General features: G+C 35.8%; 1 protein-coding gene across 8 annotated transcripts in view; it reads right to left on the reverse strand.

Moving 5' to 3' along the window:
• kcnq5a (potassium voltage-gated channel, KQT-like subfamily, member 5a) overlaps positions 1 to 21,172 on the reverse strand; it is a 147,137-nt gene that overhangs the window by 20,627 nt on the left and 105,338 nt on the right. For all 8 annotated transcript variants that reach the window (XM_015363173.2, XM_015363166.2, XM_015363170.2 and 5 more), the window contains 6 exons: positions 11,635 to 11,725; positions 9,290 to 9,416; positions 3,914 to 4,089; positions 2,966 to 3,091; positions 1,237 to 1,347; positions 561 to 656 (listed from right to left, as the gene is read on the reverse strand). In XM_015363173.2, the coding sequence (XP_015218659.1) occupies positions 561 to 656; positions 1,237 to 1,347; positions 2,966 to 3,091; positions 3,914 to 4,089; positions 9,290 to 9,416; positions 11,635 to 11,725 (727 nt within the window). The remainder of the gene's footprint in view (positions 1 to 560; positions 657 to 1,236; positions 1,348 to 2,965; positions 3,092 to 3,913; positions 4,090 to 9,289; positions 9,417 to 11,634; positions 11,726 to 21,172) is intronic.

The following is a 21,172-nucleotide window of genomic DNA, read 5'->3' on the forward strand; positions in this document are numbered from 1 at the left end:
TAATGGCAGCTCATAAAAATAAGAGGTTGTGAAAAACGTGCTGGCTGTTTTAACATTAGGCTTTTTGTTTTTACGTAAGCAACAAAACTGGATATAGCTTATAAGGAATATAGCGGTAGAATATTTGATCTGAAATAAGTGATGTTTCCATTGTGTGTTGCAATTTTACATTATTTCTGCACTAATTAGTCTAGAGATTTGTTGAAAATACTGTATGCAGCACCACAAATTGTACATGTGACAGCCCATTCACCTTTCAATGGGCCACCTAGTGTCCAAAGGTCACCATGATCAGAACAGATGCTATAAATTAATTATGCTGACAAGGAGTGTATTTGTCAGTCTCTGAAAAATGCTGTACAGTCAGTCAGAAACAAAATATCAATAGAACACTGCTGGCAAAATAATGATAAAAAGACATTTGAAATAATTCTGCAGAATTAAGTGAAGGAAAATGAAGGAGATTTGGTGTCAAGAATATTTTTTAATAAAGATATTATAAGCAGTTTTACACTGAGTCAATGTAAGATGCCCCATGCTGCTTTGAAAAGTTTATTTACCTGAATTAAACTGGCTGCTGGGTTTCGTCTTTTTTCAAAATGTTTCTGTCGATGCTGCTCCTGTACCTTCAATGCAAACCCTGAGCCTAGAATTCCCTGAGAAGTAAAAAAATAATTTGTAGAAAACAGTACCCCTAAATTAGTACATACGGCACATAAACCATTCTAGATGCCTGTCTTCACCTAATTAGCAAATCGTTTTCAAACATTGTTGGAAGTTTTTAAGTAAAGATGCCACCTTCAGCATAATATCTCAAGAGTACCATGCTAAACACATAATTTCAGTATAAGTATTGTATACAAAAAATAAAAATATTGGAATAACTTTATTGGACCCCTCAGTTTGTAAGAAACAGTTGGTTTATATTTTATGAGAATGCACGGAAAAAGATTATAGGTCTCACAAAATCATGGAAGAAAGCATATAGTATAAGGTTTAAGAAAGGGTAGTTTTATCACTTAATTTAATAACATTTTTGCTAGTTTTCTATATTACAACTTAAAATGACTTTATTTTTATTGACTGAAGTAAATTCACAGACTGTCCAATCATTAATGTGTCTCTTATTTCCAGTATGTTTGGGTCTATACTGTCCACAAATCTAAAATTATAGTTGGTCCCCTAGTGCTTTAGTTACACAGCTCACTCGCAAACCTGCACTGTACAGATACTCACAGCAGGCAGAGCAAAAAAGGAGATTCCAAGCAGCGCGAAACCTGCAGACAAAAGTCTTCCTGTCCATGTGTGAGGTGTCTTGTCTCCATAGCCAATGGTGGTCAATGTGATCTGTAAATAAGGTTGGTCATAGAAGACTCATTAAGCTGGTTTCAAAGACAAAGTCCTGAATCATACTGAGTCTTCAGCCAATGAGATCACCAAATGATGGTGTTCTATATGTACCAAAGGCCAAATGCAGAAGTAGAGGGGCTGGAATGTTTGTTGCAGCTGATGGAGTACAATTAACAATGAACACAGAATTAGAGAATATTGTTTTTTATAGACAATTTCTGATTTACATTTATGTTTTCCTTATAATTTGTGTCTGCTCAGGTTGCAGCACTTTCAGCTGGATTGATTTGGTAAGTGGGTGGCACAGTGGCAGGGCAGTCGCATTGCTGCTTCTCAGCAGTTGCGTCCTTCGATTCTGGCCTGGGGTGCATTCTTTCCATTTTCCCACCCACAGCCAAACAGTCCAAAGATAGGCTATCTAGGATAACTGACATCTCCAGATAGTCCCCTGTAGTTAATTTTTTTGTTGAATAGTTCGTAATCCTGGTTTCCTACAGACTCAGCCTTTAATTAATTAAGATGTCTGAACTTTCTATGGAAAAGTGCACGATACTAGCGTAATTGGAGAAATGTACAGCCTAAATGCTATAAATATCTGTAACAAAATAACCTACTCATCATATTATAAATATGCAGTTCATATAAATAAGTGGTTCTGATAAAATAAAGTCTGTGCAAAAGAGTGTCAAATTTTGTCAGAGCGACATTACAAGGCAGCCTTTTAAGGTATTCCTTCTTGCAGAAGTATTGTATTTGTACTGCTAATGTCTCCCAGATGTCTTGGGTCACTGACAAATGACCACTCTCACAATATAATATCTACTGCACCCGCTGATATCTCATGAACATCAGCGTATGATTCGTGCAATCAGAATCCTTTGTGCTCTAATACTGGCCGCAGAAAAGTCATTTAAGAGTATTTGGTAACTTAATAGTCTATCATTTTCCCCCTTAGTGTGTTTATCCATGTGGAAATGTGACCCAACAGGAGTGCACACATTTTATTTCACTCTTATACACTCACAATTTCATTCTGAGAAGTAGCTTTTAAAATCTGGGAAAGGTGTTTTTATCAATAAAATGTACCAGACTCTTAGTTTTTGTAAGAGGCATGGCTACTAAACTACTACTAAAGTTTATTACTGAACATCCATCATAAACACTCTTTCTCATCATTATGTTACAATGGCAATTACTGAAGAAGGAAACAAAGGTGAAGTGTAAATTACATTTTTTCTGGAAGCACATAAAGCAATTTCAAAGCTGTATTTTGTTAAAAAGAAACTTTCTGAGTTTCTTATTCTAAAAAAAAATATTTTAATAAGCATTCCATAAAATGTCTATCCTTAAAACTCCTGCCCATAAATCCCTTTTGCAGGAACTGTCTTATCAGATGACAAAGAATTGCTTGTGCACTGCTGGAGTGTTTTTCTGTTTCCTAGGGGATATAATAAAGCAGGGATTGTTAAGTTCAAATGATCTATGGAAAATTCATACAGAAACAACTTTCCAAATATTTAGAAAGTATAAATACCTGCTCTGTTGATGGATAAACAAATTACTTTTAATTCAATTAGAAATGCATCAGAGTATTTACTTTGTAGAATGGACTTACTGTGCCCCACCACAGAGCGTCTGCATAAGTAGCGAACTGGGGGTTAGCTTCTTTTTCCACCAGGTAGACAAGAAATGATGAAAATATGAGAACAAGAAATCCAATATACCAGGCTGTGACCAGCTCCTGCAGTGACAAAATACAAAGTATACACAGCCAATTATAAATGCTTGAGAATGCGGTCAAAATCACAATCTATTATGGAATACTGAAGAGTTTGGAAGGTAGCTGCAAGACAAAAATACTGTGCCTTGTTATACATGATTAAATAATAAGTAACTAAAAAAAGTATTTAGTGATACCTATTTGATACTTATGTGTAAACGTTACATTCAAATATTCCATTTTAGAAAACAGGCTTTTAGACACAGAACAGTACAGCATTTTAAAAACTGCATAAAAGCCAGGAATTATTATTATAACATTAGAAAAGAGAAGGTCTCATGTGGGCGACAGAGATTAATATGCAAAATGGAGAGCTTTGCATGTGTTTTCTCTGGCAGGGGGGTTTAATCCCTTGAAGTAAGAACACAGATAAATGAAAGGAAGCATAACGCAAATTTGATGAAGCCAGACTCCTTAAAAAAGTTTCCATCATGGAAATACAAACCTGTTACAATCAACCTCCCGACTCCACAGATATTATAAAGGGATAAAAATATGGCTACAACTTCAGTAGCTCACCATATAGAATAAAAACAAGCAAAAAATAAAATTTAACAAAAGAAGCCTTTTCTTTAACCATATTAGTAATTTTAATAATAATGATTCCCATATCCCACTCTTTTTCAAATCTACCTCTTATAACGTTAGAATACGGAAGTGGAATACATTTTCCATTTCCTATTCTGCAGCTGAAAATAGTGCCATTTAATACAAGGATGTCTTAGGACTTTCAAATGGACACTGGTTGTCTGCTGCTCTGCAGCTGGAGTAGAAAAGACCTGCCTTGCTGTGGGCATAAACAACAGAGCCCAGCAGCTTCCAGGTGCCTCCTCTCCTGTCCATCCGCACCATGCGCAGGATCTGCAGGAATCGGAGACTTCTCAGTGCCGACGTAGCGAAAATGTTGCCCTGACTTCCAGCAGAGACCACGGCCACAGAGGCGATGAGAACAATGATATCTGGAAGGAGGCACAATAAGAGACAGATCAGACAATACTTAATAACTTATTATTGCAGATGATGCAATACATCATGTGTATTGAAGGGGAAAGAACTTCAGAATTTGTTTTTGAAGTATATGGAAGCCAGTGTTTCAGATTTCTGTACTATTTCTGTCAAAGATAGCTTTTTATGGTTTGTGTACAGGAGTATAGTTAAGATACATCTATTCATCATTGTAGTCATATTAAAATACCAACCAGGGAGTTGTATGTAGAAAGAAGATACTTTAGAAATCATGTACCAAAAATCATTACAAAAGAAGTTAAACTGACCGTTACGATCAACATAATGTTGATATGCTAAGTGGGTTCACCAAACCACATGAAAAAGGATTCACATTAAAATAGCATAACTAAAGAATAGATACCATTTAACCACAAAATCAATTTCAGCATGCAATTTAAAATACTTTTCATTTCGAGCAAGTGTTTAGCACGTAGGTACTGACAGGTTCACAAGCTTATTTCCTGCCTTAAGCTTTAGTTCCGTAACACTGATCAATTGCTACTGTCTTCATTTAATTATCCCAACAATGTTTTTCTGATGCCACCCATGGAAATCTATATTTGCAAGCATAAAAGGGAGAACACCTGCTAATGATGTAAAGGCCAGGGCAATTTATTTTATTAACACCTACAAAGTGAGACGATTTCTCGAAGACTTGGAAAGGGCATGGAGCACCACAGGCTAAATAACTACAGCGCAGTTCCTTTTCTATTGACGTAATGATAATTAACAAATTGATATAGAGTTCAGATTCCCCTGCTGTGTGTATAAAGACCTACAGAGCAGAAAGACCAAAAAGATCATCATGCTTCCACCATCCATCTCTGTTCAGAGCCAATATCAGCTGATAAAAAACACACAATTTCTGAATCAGTGTGTGGAGACAGATACCACATCCTGTATAGTAGAAAGACGTATTGAACCAGTGGTTTTGACTAAGTGAATAATCAAGGAGGAACATGGATAATCACTGAAGACAGCATTTCAGATGGCACCAAGATTTAAAGGCTGCAGGACATTTAAGAAGAAACCATTCCTTTTTTAAAATAGATTCCCCCACACACCCATCCATTTTCGAACTGCTTCAATCCAATTCAGAGTCATCCGGAAGCTGAAGCCTATTCCAGCAAGCAACAGGACCAAGGTGGGATGAACCCTGGACTGGACACCAGTCCATCACAGAGCACAGACAGACACAGACATGCACACACACACTCATGCCACAGGCAATTTTCAAAGGAGCCAATTCCTCATTCCTCTACCTCATTTGAACTGTGGGAGGAAACCAGAGCACCCAGCAAAAACTGACAGAAACCCAGGAAGGGCATACAAGCTCCCTGCAGATAGCACCCCAGGTTTAGAATTGAACCCAGGGCCCCAGCAACGCTGACCACTGTGCCACCCTGCTGTTCTACCATTACACACATAAAAATTACAATTACATACTTCTTTTGTATTCAGGGACTGGCATTCTAAACGATTGGATGTTTTTTCACTCTTTCTAGTAAAACATACTAGAATCCACATGTCTCTTGTAAATGGTGTCTCATCACATTAAGAGGGGCCTATAACTGCAGAGAATTAGAAAGAAATTAGGGACAGATATAATCATTGAAAAAATGATCCTGTAATGGAAACGAAACAATTTCATTACAGGCAAGCAAATGTTCTAACAATACTTTTATGTTTAGATCTTATCAGTCTGAGAAGCTACATTTAGATGCCTAAACACACTTTGAAATTGAATTGGCTGAACATCACATGTACACTTATCTCAACAACATCTGGACTTCTGATTTATCCACTTTTAAATCTGCAAAACCATCCTGATTCATGCCATCCGGTCTGCTGGACCTTTCCAAAAGCTGATGTGTATGCCATGCACTCATGGCTCAAAGGCATTTGCTGGTACTGTACATAATGTGATCACACGATCTTCTTCCTTCCCTGTTTATGTCATTTTGTAGATGTTTATAAAAACCTATGTTTCAGTATTTACTACACAATAAACAACACAACAAAAGTATATTAAAGGTGAAATATACTGAGAAAACACTTTTTTATTTGTTAAATATACAGTGCCATTGCAAAAGCATACTGATGAACGTAAACAAAAACTGGTCGGCAAGTGTGTGATGTTTACTGCGCACTGTGTTAACAACCGTAAAATCATAAGTTTTTACTGAGAATTTGCGCTGGTCAAACAATTTCAGACACAGTATAAGTAATGTCTTAATGACCAATATTCTATATTCTACAGATGTTTGTTTTTGGCATTTTAATAACTCCAAAGACAAAAGTTTAGAATTGAAGAAACTTATCTGCTGCAGTATTCTACTCTAGTTTGCATTACTCCACAGAAGTGTCAATACAATTGTATAATCAGTCCAATGATTAAAACCACAGTCAATAAAAAACATAAGCATTTCTTTGCATTTTAGCTAGGAAATTTCCACAAAATAATCTCACACTAAGCAAAGCTTTCTGGCAAGACCAACCCAAGAGGAATAATCCCTTCAGTCATTACCTGTCGTTCTGCAGCTCCTCTTATTACATCATAAAACTTGTGATTACACTTCAGCTCTCTATAAGTCTCACCGGAAAGTGCTTTAACTTGCCTGGGATCTAATCTAGCTTCTGAATTTAGCTGGGGAGGGGGGTTACACATGGCTGTAGGTAACTTCTGCTTTTGATGTGTTGACACAGACACCTTCAATTCCAGAGGAATCCAGTTTCTATGTAGTAACACAGAGAGGGTTATCATAAATCAGGGCCTGCTGTATTAAGTTGCTGGCACACCACTTGCAGGAAATTCTTTGGTCACATGGATTTATTTGACCCAGCATATGGAGGATGCCACTTCATCCAAAAAAACAAAAGAAAACAAAGCAAAGAAAAAAACAATTCACTACAGCCCTCTACTATATCTTCCAGCTAGCCGCTTGTCTGTTTGAAAAGTAGTCTAAGATTGTGTTATGAATGGTGTTCCTTTGAGGTGAGATGTTTTTAAACGGCAAAGTGGCTTTGAACCTTATTTAGGTAGGTTGACCATTTAATCTAGTGTCTCCTTTTCTGAGCAAATGAAAGAAGCCACAATTTTAGACTATTCATAAGATGATTGCTTGCAGTCCCTGTGCACAAACAACTTCAGTGTTTAATTTCACAGATGGAGCACATGAGAGACACGTATATGATTTATTAAGTCTTGTATAACCACAAGGAGTTTGGACTTTTTGATATGGGTGAGTGGAGTTTAAAAAACAAAAATGACTCATTTCCATCTCAAAGCAAATTAATCTTCAACATTTTCATCAGAAAACACTATTCTGCAGTTCCAGTCAACATGTGAGGAAGGTAGCAGCATCACAAACCAGCATTAAGTATGCATTTTTATTATTGGTCCTTGTGGTGCACCTCATCTTTTTGTTGAGAAAGCTTGATTACTCCGTTTTGTAAGAAGATACGTTTTTCTAAATGACAATGAATTTAATTTTTTTTATGTATCCCTTGATATTCAGGAGTATTCATGCTGAGTCTGCAAACGTGCTCCATACAGAATATTGAGATTCACAGTGAAAAGTGATTCACTGATTGGCCCTATCAGTTACTTTTCTATTCATTAGCTTTGAGCAGAGTGAACCCAATTGATCAGAGAAGTAGATACTCTATGCTTATGAAACAGTTCAATACTGTATCATTGGTATAAAGTGCGTAATGGAATACCACACTACATTCCCCTTTCTCTCTTATCAGGTGTATAGCTTACAGTCTTACACTTATCAAGTGAGGCATGGTTCTATACTGTACTGTAGGTGGACAAGTAATTTAGCACCTAATTAGTTTACCCCCTTAACCTACTGCTTTTCCTGATGGTGACTGTAAAAAAATATCTGTTGTTCATTAGAACATGAAAAGCTGTGTGGAGTAGCGGTTATAGTTCGGAAGAACTCCCAAAGGTTTTGGGTTTGAACGGTGGGCCGTGCTCTTGTTGCGGTTTCAATTAGATTGCTTCAGTAAAATTGACAATTACGGTATATAAACTGTCACAACTATACAGTACACTGCTCTGGAAAAAAGTGGTAATTGAATATTAATAATAATTCAGGCACAATTGACAGATTTTATTAGAAGAAAGCAATACAAGGTTTGATGACAAAAAGATGAAAGAAAAAGACCCTTCTACTAAAATGCTATTCCAGAATGCACTGTAATAGTTCTGTAAAGCACTTTGAGAAGCCACCTTAAAAGGAGCTATATAAAATAAAGTTTGGATATTACGGGACAGAACAACTGAAAGGCTCTCAAACCAACAGGAACAGCAAGACCAGGGTGGCTGTTTTCAGAAAGGAAGTTGACATTATTGCAATGCATCACAAGGATAACTTTCAATAGCATTCAAATTACACCTAGCACTGGGATAGCTCAGAGAAAAAGAAATGTCATTATTATTATGTCTATTTTTTAATTCTGTAGGAATTCTAATGTTCTGTAGACATCAAATTGAAGAGTATTTGCACTTTAGTAATATGGATGACAAAATTGTGAAGTATAAAATTTTGTTAAGCTACGTAGATGAGAGTAAACTTACATCATGTTATGGAGAGGAGGAGGAATCTTTTGTACTCTTGGTTTTAGAAGTGTTCAATGAAACTCTAGAGACAGATGATTATTTGAGTGTTGAAAGTGTAAAAGAATATAAGACATTTCCATAAACTACAGCGACAGCCTGCTCCCTTAACAACGGTGTAGTACACTTTTTGTAATGTTGCCTTTGAACAATGTGGTTTAACATGATCTATTGAAACAGGACTATTTGTGTCTTCAGATCTTCTCATGGCCCATAATATAAAACATATTTTTGTTTAAAATACAGCAAAGTGCAGAGAGGCTAACAACCAAATCTTCAGTCCTTCACTGCATATACCCACTTTGAGCCCTTCAACACACCTGTTGCCTTGGAGAGCTCTGCCTTGTGTGTGATAGTGATTTCTGATCCCACAGCATCATGCGCAAGACAGAATGCAGCAAACCCTGAGCTTTCAGAGACTGTAAAGCAGTGCATTGCATGGAATGGAGCCATTTTCAATAAGCATCAGGTCCAAATGAGGACTTCATTATATCCACAGAATTTAATGACTAGAAAATGCTTACCTATGACACAAAATGGCTTTCTTGCAAAACGGAGCCGTCCTTGCCACCCCCTGTAGCGGCAGCAGCAACCAGCAGACCAGATCCGAATGATGTACTCTAAACCGAACACGACGATCATGACGAACTCCTGAGAGGAGACAGGAAACACAGCTCAGCTGAAGGGGTAACAAGTTCCTCCTCTCTTCTTATTACATTTCTTTCTTCAAACTTAGTTACACTTGATAGACGAAATTAACTTAAGACTGTATACTTGTAGCGGACTACAGCTGTGTGTACTGTATCTTGTACAAAGTCTAAGGGCAGTCCTTCATCCTGTGTGTTCTTTATTCCCTAATTAAATAAAAATAAATTGTTTCTCAAACAGTGAGTTGCATATTTTCATTACAAATGACGATTCTGTTATAATGTTACAGAAAATTGCTTTTTTTAGTGGTAAGGGGATTTAGTTTTATATAAACACAATGGAATTTAATTATACTGCTCCAAACATAGTAATGAAATGGGACTTTATGATCAAATTCTAATTACTGTAACAATACACTTTACATTACATTCGTTAATGGTTTGTGCTCTACAACCATATACCATTAATAAATTCTTTATTTCCCAATGTAATGATACTGTGCAAAGGAAAGAAACTTCCCCCCGGTCACATATTGAAATATTTGAGCGTATAATGCAAAGATAATAGTTGCAAAATCATATTAAATTATTTTACACTAACATAACATTTTCATTTTATTAAGTTGTTATGATGACAATACAGTTCAGAAACATGATGGAATATAACACATATAACAAAATAGGATTACAATGAAGGAAATGGAAATTTTGTAACACACCCCCTGCACTACTTTAAGTTCATTTCTTGGTTTCAGTTCATACAGCTTTATCTTAAAGTTTGAAAAATTTACTAAATTGTGTATTTATCTTCAAGAAGAAATTAAAATATAAAACACAAAACATAGGACATTAATGGAAATGCACACAAACACAAACATCACAAATATATAACCATACACTGGCTTCACATTCTGTGTAATCTACAGTTAACTGTAATTCAGTGTCACTACTGTACATTGTTTCAGATTCCTCTATGTGACTTTTTTAATGGTGATCCTATAACTTTCTAAATGAAAGCACAGCATTATTAGTGGTTACTACATGTTCCTAAAATAGTTTTTTGTCAAAAATGCTTCTCGATTTTCTAATAAAATCACAAATTTCAAATCTTGCAAAAAAGCAAAGGGAAAACAGTACACAAGGCACAGAAAAGCAAAGAGGTTGTGTAAAAGGTTGCAAAAGGTGACAAGTGCGTAAATCAGAGACCAGTAGCAGAACTCATGTCCCATTATCTCATCTGTTCTACGTCTCTATTAACAGCTATGAAAAAAACAATATGCTGGTGGAAACGAGGGATAAAGGGAAGTAATTTACCATAAGATAATACTGATTGTGTTTGATGAATTGACTGCCTACTGTTGGGAGCAATAGGGTTTATAGCTAGGTTTGCATTTGCTATTGAGGAATAGTATGGAAAAATCAATATGTGTATGCTAATAAAAGGTAAGCCGCATACTGAGACATGCTTTTAAATTACAAGACAAGATGCCCTGTTTGCATGACACAGAAGTTCAGCTGAGAGAACTATTGCAATAATGTGCCTCTTTGTAATTGTAATCCAATTAAGTCTGAGTATACGTACAGTATTTGATTTATATTTAAAGAACAGACTGGAAGAAATACAGTATCCTGTCTGTTAGTGACTACCAGCTAATGACAGGAAGGAACTTATTTCCATGAATTTGTTCTTTGTGTATTTAGGAAAGTCCCTCAAGATTGAAGGACTAGCACTAGTTTGGTCTTGCCTAACTTAACAGTCAAGGATTACAGGAAGACCTAGTCTATGAAACTAGCAATTTTAGAGATAGTTTTACATTTTTTTTCGAAATTTTAACAAGCACAATCAAACACAAATATTGATCTAAACATTAAACATCTCATACATAAAACAGACAAAATATAGATCCCTATTATATTTTTGGATTGTGATTCATTATAAATCTAAACTCAAAGTCCTAAGTTCATCATAAACATTAACTCCTCACTGAAAGATCCTCAATAACTCTAAAACATACATGAGTGTGGCTTGAATAAATGGCACTCCTTTTATATTTTCTTTATTTAGCTTAAATCTCAAGGCGGCTAACTTTAAAGCAAACATCTGCCATGCCCCGGAGTGCAGCTTGACTTCTGATGAGGGAATAAAAGAATACTGTAAAATAATGAGCATATAAATCACATTTAATGACAAGCTTATTAAACAGTGTTCTGTTTCAGCTCACCAGGATGAGAAGATAACGGGAGGAGAGGTCTTGATGGACTGGGATGGTGGAAAGCACAGACAGGACCAAGCAGCCAAACACCAGAATAAACCTGTAAAAGAAAGCAAATAGCTTAGTGTTGGGAGGTGGCACTCATTTCATTACTGCAGAAATTTGAAGGGGAATCTCCACTACACTGCAAACCAAGCTCCTGAGACCTCAAGAGGACAAAGTAACAGTGCAAATAAAAAAAACAACAGAGGGGGAACTGGGTTGTACATTCATTTGTACCATGATATCCTTTTGATATATTATTCTGACATCCATTCAATTCTTAAAAAGAGTCAAAATCAGTTATTCCATAAAATAATAACGCAATAATGCATAATATTCTAAAATGTTATTATTATTGTCATTTAGATAATCATAAAACAACTGTGTTTGAGTTATAAATAGACAGAGTACATTAACTACTGTAGTTGAGGGCACTGAAGTTCTTCCAGTCTTTATGCTACCTTTATATTTGATGGCAAAAAATAGAATAGATAATAGAATAACAGAGTTTATTTGGTCAGGGCACCCATTGGTTTGGATCAATCCGGTAATCCGTTGTTAACAGAAAGGTCTGCAGGAAACCAGCCCTCTAGGACTGGAGTTCCCCATCCTTGACATCGGGTCTTACCACTAAAATTAAAAATCTGATCTGTTTGCCATTAATGATGTCTAATCAGACCTAATTACAAAAAAGGAGAATAAAGAAAGACAGAAGACAGATAGACAGGCATGGTATTTATAACATGATATTTATATGAAAAACCAAATATCCCAAAATTAATAAACTGTGGGTGACCTCAATTATTTTTTTACTTGTGCAAGATCTCCTGTTTAGAGGAAACTTATTTTATTTTAAAGGGTGAAAAGATTTAATGTATGCAATGACTTCCTTTATTAAATGCCGTGGAAATGCGAAGCAGCTTGACAACAAACTTGATTGTGGAAAAACAAAGCCAAAGGGAGGGAATGATTTACTCATGGAAACTTAACAGTTTTGAATTTGAATGCATTTGGGGTTTTTTTCAAACATATACAGTAGTTCCAAACAGAAGCTAGTAGATTTTAAAATTTTAGGAAACATTGCTTGGACATTCTTAAAACCTCAATAACTGGATTGCAGTGCGGGTAAAAGTGCTAGTGAGATAAATATTTTACATAAAAATCAGTAAAACTATGACTCATAAAAGTGATTATAAGTGATCATAATTAGGTAATTCACTTCCAACATGGTTTGGAAGTGTTAATTCTGAGGATTCCAGTCCTTAGCATTCACAAATAAGAAAATTATTTTCAGATTGTGAATCCCTCATCACTTTTTTTAACACAGCGGAAAAAAATAAAAAGTTAAGCCGTCGCATTTAGCTCAAATATCTCTAATCTGCCATCTTCATTGTTTTTTTTTAAACATAGCAAAAGATTAATAGTTAAATGTACAAAAGGAGAGCTGAAAGCTGGCTTTAATATTGTCAATGTTCCCACTTTAACTGTTTGAAAAAATCTAAAAAATCTATTCCATAAATTCCAAACGAAGTTATGTGGATTATTAGGAGGCCATGATTGGTAAAGGTCAATGGGAAATTTGGCCAGGACACTGGGGTACCTCCTCTACTCTTTTCAGGAAACACCCTGGGATTTTTATGACCACAACGAGAGTCAGGAACTCGGTTTTACATCTCATCTGAAGAATGGCGCCTTTTTACAATATGGTGTCCCGGTCACTATGCTGGGGCATTAGGACACACACAGACTGCAGGGTGAGCACCCCCTGCTGGCCCCACTAACACCTCTTCCAGCAGCCATCTTAGCTTTTGCAGAAGGTCTCACATCCAGGTACTGGCCAGGCTCACACCTGCTTAGCTTCAGTGGGCTACCAGTTGTGAGTTGCAGGGTGATTTAGCTAGTGGCACATGCTTTGCGGTCTGTGGTGACCTGTGGATTTGAACCCAGATCCCCAGTAGCCGTAGACCAGCACCCTACAGGACGAACCATAGCGCCGCCTATATGAAGCAGAATGATCATCAATAGCTTATAAAAGAATATAGAGTAAACTCATCCACGATTCTTAATGTTGCTAAGATATTCAATGTGTAAAAACAACAGTAATCAAAAAGTGAGTGAATCACTAATTAAAATACATCCTCGATCTTGCTTAAAACTGCCTTGTGAAGATCTTACATAATCAGTGCTCTTGCTTGTTTCCGGACTGAAAGTGTGCCCTTTATTTTAAAATTCAAATGTCTGTATCTTGCTTGTTTTGCTGAATAAACAGATGGTCTGTTCTATCATGCTTTTTTCTACTGACAGTAAAACACTAGCCTTGGGCAAAGAACTGCAGCAACTTATTCATCCTCAGTTTCTAAGATATTTTTAGCCAGAGAATTGTATTTTTTCTTTTTATCACACCATCACATCTCATCAGTTCAACACTGTCTGTACACATATGCACCAGTCTGAAAGCATGTGCTTATTGCAGTGCATTTGGGTAACTTGTTTGCAAGGAATTTGACTTTGGTTCTCAGATACAATCTCTCACAGCTGCCCTCAGTCCATCTCCATCAACCAAAAAAAACTGGAGCTAAGATAAATGCATTTGTAGTCATGATTCTGTTCTCTTAATACTCCAGTTTAATACTTAATTAGGGATGAAGGTGATATGCTAGTATTTTGTTATTACTCCTGTTATACATAGTAAGAATACATTAGACCTACATGGTTAGCACAGTATATCCCCTGGAGAAGATATTTAGTCCATATTGGATAGACAAATCATTAAAGCAAGGCTTCAGCTAGTGAGAAAGGTCTCCATATACTGCAGTCAGCTAAAAAAGTCACTTGTCTACCCATCTTACAGTAACTATTCCACCTTTCATATAGCAGAAATCTTGCAGCCTAAGGCACAGATTTTATATAAGGAACTACTTCTGCTGACTTCAGTTTAAAAATAGAAGCATGCAGCAATTCTTCCACAGTGTCAATGAGTATGCTGTATACAAATATTAAAAATTCGAAACCATTTGAATCTAATTCACCTAACACACATAATAATCAATTTAAGAATGAAAATTTTTAAAATTGCAGAAGGTTTATGTTCTTGTCTTTCAGTCTTGTCTCTTCGCCTAGACCTTGCCTTATAGTCATTTATAACAATTAAAATTAAGCAAAGTTTTTCACTTGATTATTTTACTTAATACCAAAAGTACACATTTCAAATCTATAAATATGAGCAAAATTAGAGTACTATGCATGACAGGTTTCCCACTGCAAGTTACAATTTATACTCAAGAGGTCTGCATATCTATGTGCTAGGTTTTATTATTTAATCAGTCGTTAATGTACAAGTGAAAGGATAAACAATAAAGATCTTTAATGACCTTGATTGTCTGAAGTAATTTTATAAATAGTAAAATCTTCAACAAATCCTTAAACCTTAATTAATAGTACTCTTGATTAATGTCTCTCTCCTCAAAGCCATAGCCATATGCCTGTAATCAACTTAATGTTGATAAGTTGCAAAAGTGATAATGTCATTTAATATATCCATTGTAAATACATATACATTAGTATTCTTTACTGGTTTATCCTTTTCACTCAATTGATACATTCCAAATTAATTCTAATACCCAACTTTTCACTACCTGGTAAGATTTATGTGTTAGCATTTTAAGTCAAGTTCTAAATAATGGAACTCCTTTCAAGGCCTAGTCTCTCAGTACTAAAATAACTTGAGTAAAGACCTTAACAGGATGAAATACACTGTCCAAGCCCAAAGGATCTTAGAAGGGTTACAAATAGAAGAAAGCCATTTATCCCATCTAGCCAGTTCAATTGCTAGTGATCTGAGAAACTCATCCAGCCATCTTTTGAAAGAAGACAAGGTATCATCTTCAACATAGCATGTTACAGAGCCCCATGATTCATGTTTCACTGTCCATTCTGAATTGGGTTGAGGTTGAGTTTGTCAATGATTTTAAGGATGTGAAGTACCTGAAGCAGATCCTTCTTTTCAGTACAAGCCTAAAAAGATTTAGTTCTTTTAGTCTTTCAGTGTAGGACATTCCTTAACACCTGGAAATCTAGCCAGGAAATGTGTCCAGTTGCTCTTCTCTGGATGATTCTAGAGGCGAAGATGACAGAAGGTCCATATGTCAACTATGACAGACATAGCAAATGATAAGGTGCAGAAGGTCGTAGTTCTGTCTCTTCTTTTCTCCATCCTTCCTCTCAGCCCCAAGAAAAGAAAGCATAGTCAAGTACATAAAGGATCACTTTAGGTGAACTGATCAGCAAAATGGTTCCAGGAAACTAAAATAACAGGCAAATATCTTAGAAATCAAATTTTCCACATAATAATAGACATGGCAGCAGAAGTGAAATCTAAGCTAGTAAAAACATAGGAAAAGGAAGGGACACCACCATAACTAAACAGCTTCAGGTATATGGTTTTGTACTATACAGAGCCACTAGTTCTCAAACAATGACTCTTTCATACTAAACATGGGCATATTGTAGGTGCTTGGCCTCCTTCAGCTGCAGACAGTTGACTTTCTGAACCTACTCGGGATATCCTGTTTCTAGTGTGGTCTTGCCTGTGATGAGAAGTTTTGGTTTGGATAGATGAGGAGGACATAGAACCATGAAAGCTGGTGTTGTGAATTCAATGCAGTTCACATGAAACATAGGCCTTAAGCACAGCATAATGTTCATCTGCTGTTTTTTTGCAATTCTTAAAGTACTATAGAGACAAATACCACAAATACTTGTCAAAACCTTAAAAGCATGCCTTCTCCTTCTATTATTATGTGCTTTATGAATGAACCTTGAAACAGAGAATAAATCAAAGAGACACATTTTCCAAAGAGGCTTATCTAGTAAAGTCTCCTTCTAGAATAGAACATCAACATGGCTTTCAACTGGAGTTCAACGTTTTGATGTCCCTTTGCTTGAGGTGACTAGGAGATCCCACAGAGATGCCAAGTGTGTCAGAATGCCACAAAAGGGAAACACAACTGCAACATGCGTGCGTTTTGTACGACTATGTATTGCAAAATGTGAGCTGTGGCTTTTCTCAGTACCGCGTATTTCTTTCTGGTGTTTCAGTTTTGAGAAGTCAGTACAAACAACTTGCAAGAAGATGATATGATGACCTAAAAGAAAAAAGCTAAGCTGGTCATAAATAATTACTGGATACTTCAACAGGTCATGCAGTGTAAAAATATTGGATAAAGCTGCTTCAGCAAGACACAGATCTTTAGACAAATAGATCATAATAAAGTTATTACCATTCCCCTCCTTAAAACAAGAGAAGCATTTTGTAACAGCGACATAACAAGATGCAGTCCTATTTATAAATGGATCTACTTGAAAGTCTTTCAAAAGATAACTGTTCACCTTTAAAATTGGGGGTTAGTTTGCACTAATGTTTCCATAATTTTAAAAACACAACTTTCAACCAATTAAGAATAAACTAAAAAAATAAGAGACCCCAAAAAAGAGGATAAATATATTGTGATTAACTGTCACAGTTTTTGCTAAAAAATAGTTGGTAAAATACAACTGGTAAAGTAAAAGAAATGTTTTTTCTACACCATCAAAACTGTATAAAAATTATAATTATTAGCCAAAATTCCAAACTATTTTGGTATAACAGGAAATTCTAAAAATTACACATGACAAGACTTTAATATGATGATGCAATATATTGAAAAAATTTTTTTGGGCCAATAGTGACTAAGTGCTGTTTGCACAAAATGCCAGGTAAAGGTGATTTCAAAACTGGACCACAAGCACTAGCAACTTCCTCAAAGAGTGATTCAGACCTTAAACCTTACCTGTTTTAGACACAGTGAAGGACACTCTCCCTTCTCTTTTCATCCACTACTTTCCAAAACAGACTTATACCAAAGGAGAGCTTATGATATATAGTATAGGCACTGTACATACTGTACTGAGTATTTAGTCACATCATGCTATTGCTGTTAAGGCTTTCCTTTGAGGAAGGTGTGTCTAAAACTTTCTTTTAAAGAATTTTCCTCTAACACCTTTTCACTTAACACTTAACACACATTCATATTTATATTAATCATTATATAAGTAGTTTGAAAGTGGAGATTTTATACATCTAAGCAAATATATACATTATATTCACTGTACTTGTATCTGCCCCATCCTCAAAAATACAAGGGAATTTTGTACACTAGAGGTCAGTCTTGTTAACTTCCAGTCCAAAATATCTAAAAAATATAAGCATGCCTATTTAAAATATAGCTAGCCAGAGCACTTTTCCAAACATAGAAAGAACATGCAGCCTACACACAGACTGATGACTCTAGACTGAAATCGAAGTGTTAACCACGACAATACTGTGGTACTAGGATCATTATGTCTCCTGTCCTATCTTATAACCATTTTATTATCAGAATGAAAAAAGCTATAACAATGCCACAGAATAAATCTGCATATTTTTGTTAAAAGCATATTGGGCTTGTGGGAGTACATTTGAGCACAAACAGTACAAGTCATGCATGTGACTAATACATTATCATTCTTTTATGGGCTACAGGACTAACCGTTAAGTACATATTCCATCTGGAGAATGATCATCAATTGCAATGGCCTGGATTATTTCAGAACAAGAGATGTTGTAAAGTGAAATGTTAGGCAATACAAAAGGATGTTTATTTTCATTTTAAAAATAGTCTTCCAAATTTCCAAATTTAATGCTGTGTGTATATATATGTGTGCTGTGCATATCCAATGTGTTTGCTGGTGTCAGATTATAATTTAAGTAAAATAAAAGTCGCTTTCATTAATTGGTTCCAATTGTCCTCCTCTTAAATCCGACTATCAAAACCAAAATACCTCAAAATAAAATAAAAACACAATACCTCTTTTTATTTTATTGATTGAACATCAAAACCGATAATTCTTCAAATTGTTTAGACCAAAATCTGTTATACTACATCCCGTCCTACAGTGCTGAGCTTACAAAATTGTTCCGCTTGAATCAATTTACAATTATGAGTACATTTCAGCACATATCTGGTAACACCAATATCATAATTAATAATGAAGATAAAATATGTTTTTCCTATTGAACAAAATCATTTTCTTCACCTTTCTAGGCAGGTAGCAGTCCACACAATGGAAACAAAGTTTTCCATATTTCCTTGTTTAATGTTTGCTACTAGTCTTTTTTATACCAAAAAATGATATATTCTGCACACCGGGAATCATCTGTTTTTACATGCTAAGGAAATGATTCGCCAAAGTTTTATAATAATAAATGGACAAGAAAATGACAACAAAAAAGAGCAGACACTGCATTTTAGAGTGGAAATAAAGCAAAAAATCCTTGGGCCAAAAAGAAGTTGGCTCTTCCAGCTGTTCCAGTCTGTGGCCAGTAAATTTTCCTTTCACATGATTAAGATAATTCATTTTCCATTAGATTAATATGAAATATAAAGAGGGTCACTGTCCAAAACGTAATATTGTCTGAATTATAACAGTTGAATTTTGAATTATTGAATGCTTTATACAAATACTCTCTGTACATCTGTGTTTAATATTTTCTGAGCTCCTAATTACCTTTTTCTGTCTGAAACTGAAGACATGAGTACTGTATCTTATTACAGGTGGTGCTAAAGAGTTTGCGTTCTTTCTGCTGCCTCTTTAGTGCTTGGAACCATCAGACAAACCTTTAAATATGGATTACTATTAATGCTCAATTACAAAAGCACATCTGGATCTATGTACAACTGAAAACACATACTGTAGAGTGTGTGGTCTCCCACTTCTTTAAAAATAACCCTAAAACAAAAGTTTTGCATGAGAGAAAATCATGTAATGGATGATGACTTTGCTAAAACATAAATAAAACTTAAAGCTTATAGTACGCTGATGTTGCCTTTGTGTATGGAAATGAATATTATATGTCTTTTGTCTTATCACAAAGTGATTTATTTGATTTGACTGTTAATTGATTTGCAAAGGTACCTTGGAATAATAACAAAATTAGCATAGTCAGTTGGCAATTTGACTTCCTCCTTGAGTTATGTAATGGCTTAATTATTGCTAACGTTGCAATCAGCTCTTTGTGTGTATTAAAAAAAATATTTATTCCTTTCCACACCAGTGCTTGTGAAGCAAATGAATCTCCAGGTTTGACAGTAGAAAACAGCTTTTTTTTGGCAGCTGTTTAGTTATGGGAATAATCAATGTGCTTGATCAATTTCAAGCACAAACATCACTGCAATATGATTAGATGTGTTCAAATGAAGCTACATTTCTTCATGGTAATTCAATAGAATTTTGGAATTATGCAGAATTCTGCATGAGTGTTGATAATATTTCCCATAGAGAATAACTCGGAGTACCTGAAAGCACAGTATGCAACAATACAGGTCTCAATGAGAAATAGCTTTATTGTATATTGTATATCTTATGGAATTACTTGTTCATTTATTCCAGTGGCCAGTTCAGTCAGTTCAGACACAACACTAAACCAGCTGTTGTACTTAATTTTTTAAGTATGACTATTAAACTGCCTTCGAGTCTCATATAGGATTGTGATTTATGGAACAGATGAAAGCAGTAGTAAGAGGGGGGACTTCTCCTTTGAAAATGTCGGTGTAAAGGGTCGTGAATGCAGGGTCAAGGCCTAGCGGTTCTGTGAGATCTTGTTTTCCTGCTGCGGTTTTTCTAGTAACCCAAGGAGAGCCGGAGTTCAGACACTGAGTGAGGTCATCTTTTTCCTCCCGACGGTTTCTGCACCTCTCCCCCTGACCAGCACAGTACCAGTCCTGTCAGATTCTTTTTCATACACTGGCAGAGGAGGTTGTTGGGGCGGAGCTGAGGACGAATATTATGTTGGGCTGTAGGGTGCAGAGGGTTAGAGCTGCGTGTCATGGAATGTTTGTGAGGAAGTCTGCTGCTTCTAGTATGTCTGGCTCTTTTACACTGACTGTATGCCTGGACATTCTTTTGGCACTGCTAATATATGCCTGACATCTGTAATGATTTCTTTTATTAAATATTGAACTGCAAAAGCAGCTCACTGACACAGCTTATGTCTTTAAAGGAGTACCATAAATCTAAGGTGATCAATTTCCATTTCAAAAGCTTTCAACTGTCTTTTTAAAAAGCGCTCTCCTGCTGGGAAATAGGCTGGTGTACTTTGGCTGCTTTTAGGCTACACAGCATGTCATAACAACAGCCTGGCACTTAAATCCTACGGTCCTTCTTCTACTGTTGAGATTTACAGACGGCTAAAATGAACCAAATTCTCTAAAGAAATTTCCCCATAAACAACCTAAGATGAAACTCATCCAGCTCAGATTTTGCCTGTGTTATTTTAGTGTTAAAACTGAAATCTACAATTTGCAAACTTGGGCAAACGGTCCCATCGTTCATCAATAATTAGCAGCTTGGGAAAAATGTGGCCGTTTATTAAATTGAGAACATGACAGACACAGAGTCATGTTTAATTGATTCCAGTTCCATCACTGCA

This window comes from Lepisosteus oculatus, chromosome 17 (genome assembly GCF_040954835.1).
Source record: "Lepisosteus oculatus isolate fLepOcu1 chromosome 17, fLepOcu1.hap2, whole genome shotgun sequence".
NCBI classification, from domain to species: Eukaryota; Metazoa; Chordata; class Actinopteri; order Semionotiformes; family Lepisosteidae; genus Lepisosteus; species Lepisosteus oculatus.